We start from the raw sequence: 1,704 nt of genomic DNA, 5'->3' as shown, positions 1-1,704 counted from the left end.
CCTGACATACACTTGACCTCTAATATGTTTTTCATTGGTTAAAAATCTATTCAAACGTAACTTTCATGAGAATATTTTTGACTCTCCCTTTGCTCAACAATCTCCCACTTTTGCATTCAAACATTAGCTTCTCCTCTGTGCTCCTGCTTGGCCATTATATCACCTATTGTGTTGTAGCTTACATGTTTATTTACATATTTGATTTTCTGCTTAAAACCTCTTTTCTCATAAGTAACACTAAGAGTTAACAGGAAGTCCTGTACAGAAATTCCTTAATAAATATTTATTAAACAAGTGAATAATTAATAAATTTAAAGAATAAATGGCATTGGACAGGCAAGGGTAAGTTTAATTAAAAATAAACCTAGAGCTTCCTACTCATGAAGCATACCAAAATGTAATTTGCCTGGTAAATTATGAAAATACGTCAGTTTGGAAAAGAAAAATGTAGTTAATCTAGGACATTGATGTGGATTTAGTGTGAATTTAATAATGTGTCTTACTTGTCTAGAATTAGATTGAATTATTAAATATTCTTTTTTTTATTTTTATTTTTGAGATGGAATCTCACTCTGTTGCCCAGGCTGGAGTACAGTGGTGCAATCTCGGCTTACTGCAACCTCTGCCTCTTGGGTTCAAGTGATCCTCCTGCTTAGCCTCCCCAGTAGCTGTGTCTATAGGCACCCACCACCACACTTGGCTAATTTTTGTATTTTTAGTAGAGACAGGGTTTTGCCATGTTGGCCAAGCTCATCTTGAACTCTTAACCTTAGGTGATCCACCGGCCTCTGCCTCCCAAAGTGCTGGGATTATAGGGAATCATTAACAATTCTAATTGGGGTAAACAAATAAAGAGAATGTACTAGAACAGAACCCCTATCTCATAAGAAAATGGACCCAATTGTAGATATTCAGTCAATGCCAGAGAATAAGCATGTACTATTATCATATTGGTGGCAACAGTCAAATCTGTACCCTACCACAGCAGCTACATCTGCAGCCACAGTCCCGGATTCTAAAGGCACCAAAGCCAGAGGTATAACTATATTTGCAGGCACAGCCATAGCCCAAGGCTCCACAGTAGTTGCCATAGTAGCTTATTGGGTCAGTATTTAAGTCTCTAGCCTAAGAGGCAAGAGTAAGTTTTAGTGCATACGTTTTAGTGAAAATTTTCCTTCATCACTGGCCTTTAGGGTCAGCCCTGATTTGATCTGTTTTACTTTAGCCATCCACTTTTAGGCAGTGTCAGCATAATGGCAAAACCATCTGTAATCTGGGCCGAATTTTTCCTTCTATTTTAGCATAAGAACACTAAAATATTAAGAGTCTTTTATCAGTCTCAGCGGAGGTGTGACAAACCACAGGCACTCCTGACATTCTCATATAGACCATCCTGTATTTAAAAATCTCATTAATCTTGTATCTTTAGATTTAAAAAAAGACTCCACATCCTGATAAATTTGAGATTTACTTCTCGGTACGTCATGAGCCTGCCAAACAGTTGATAGGCTTTAAAGGAAAAAAAAATGCTGAGTTCAAGGACCTTGCTCACACTGATGCTGAATTTAACCTTTGTAACTATCCTGCATGACATCACGTGGAGGAGGCAAATGCCATCCTCTTCTGATCACTTTGCTAATAATACCCTTCTTCTTATATGCATATTTAAATCCTAATCAACACAGCTGTGATGTTATCTATATA

General features: G+C 37.3%; 1 protein-coding gene across 1 annotated transcript; it reads right to left on the bottom strand.

The window, feature by feature from the left end:
- Nucleotides 1-858: 858 nt before the first annotated feature.
- LOC108313493 (keratin-associated protein 20-3) lies at nt 859-1,486 on the bottom strand. Its single transcript, XM_017541886.1, has 2 exons — nt 1,472-1,486; nt 859-1,125 (listed from the first exon to the last, which is right to left on the bottom strand). Exons 1-2 carry the CDS (start codon nt 1,484-1,486, stop codon nt 964-966), a joined length of 177 nt encoding a protein of 58 aa, XP_017397375.1. The 3' UTR covers nt 859-963.
- Nucleotides 1,487-1,704: the final 218 nt, after the last annotated feature.

The sequence above is a fragment of the Cebus imitator genome, unplaced genomic scaffold, assembly GCF_001604975.1.
Source record: "Cebus imitator isolate Cc_AM_T3 unplaced genomic scaffold, Cebus_imitator-1.0 Scaffold138, whole genome shotgun sequence".
Classification (NCBI taxonomy): domain Eukaryota; kingdom Metazoa; phylum Chordata; class Mammalia; order Primates; family Cebidae; genus Cebus; species Cebus imitator.
The sequence above is the reverse complement of the archived record's forward strand: the minus strand, read 5'-3'. Positions and strand labels throughout refer to the sequence as shown.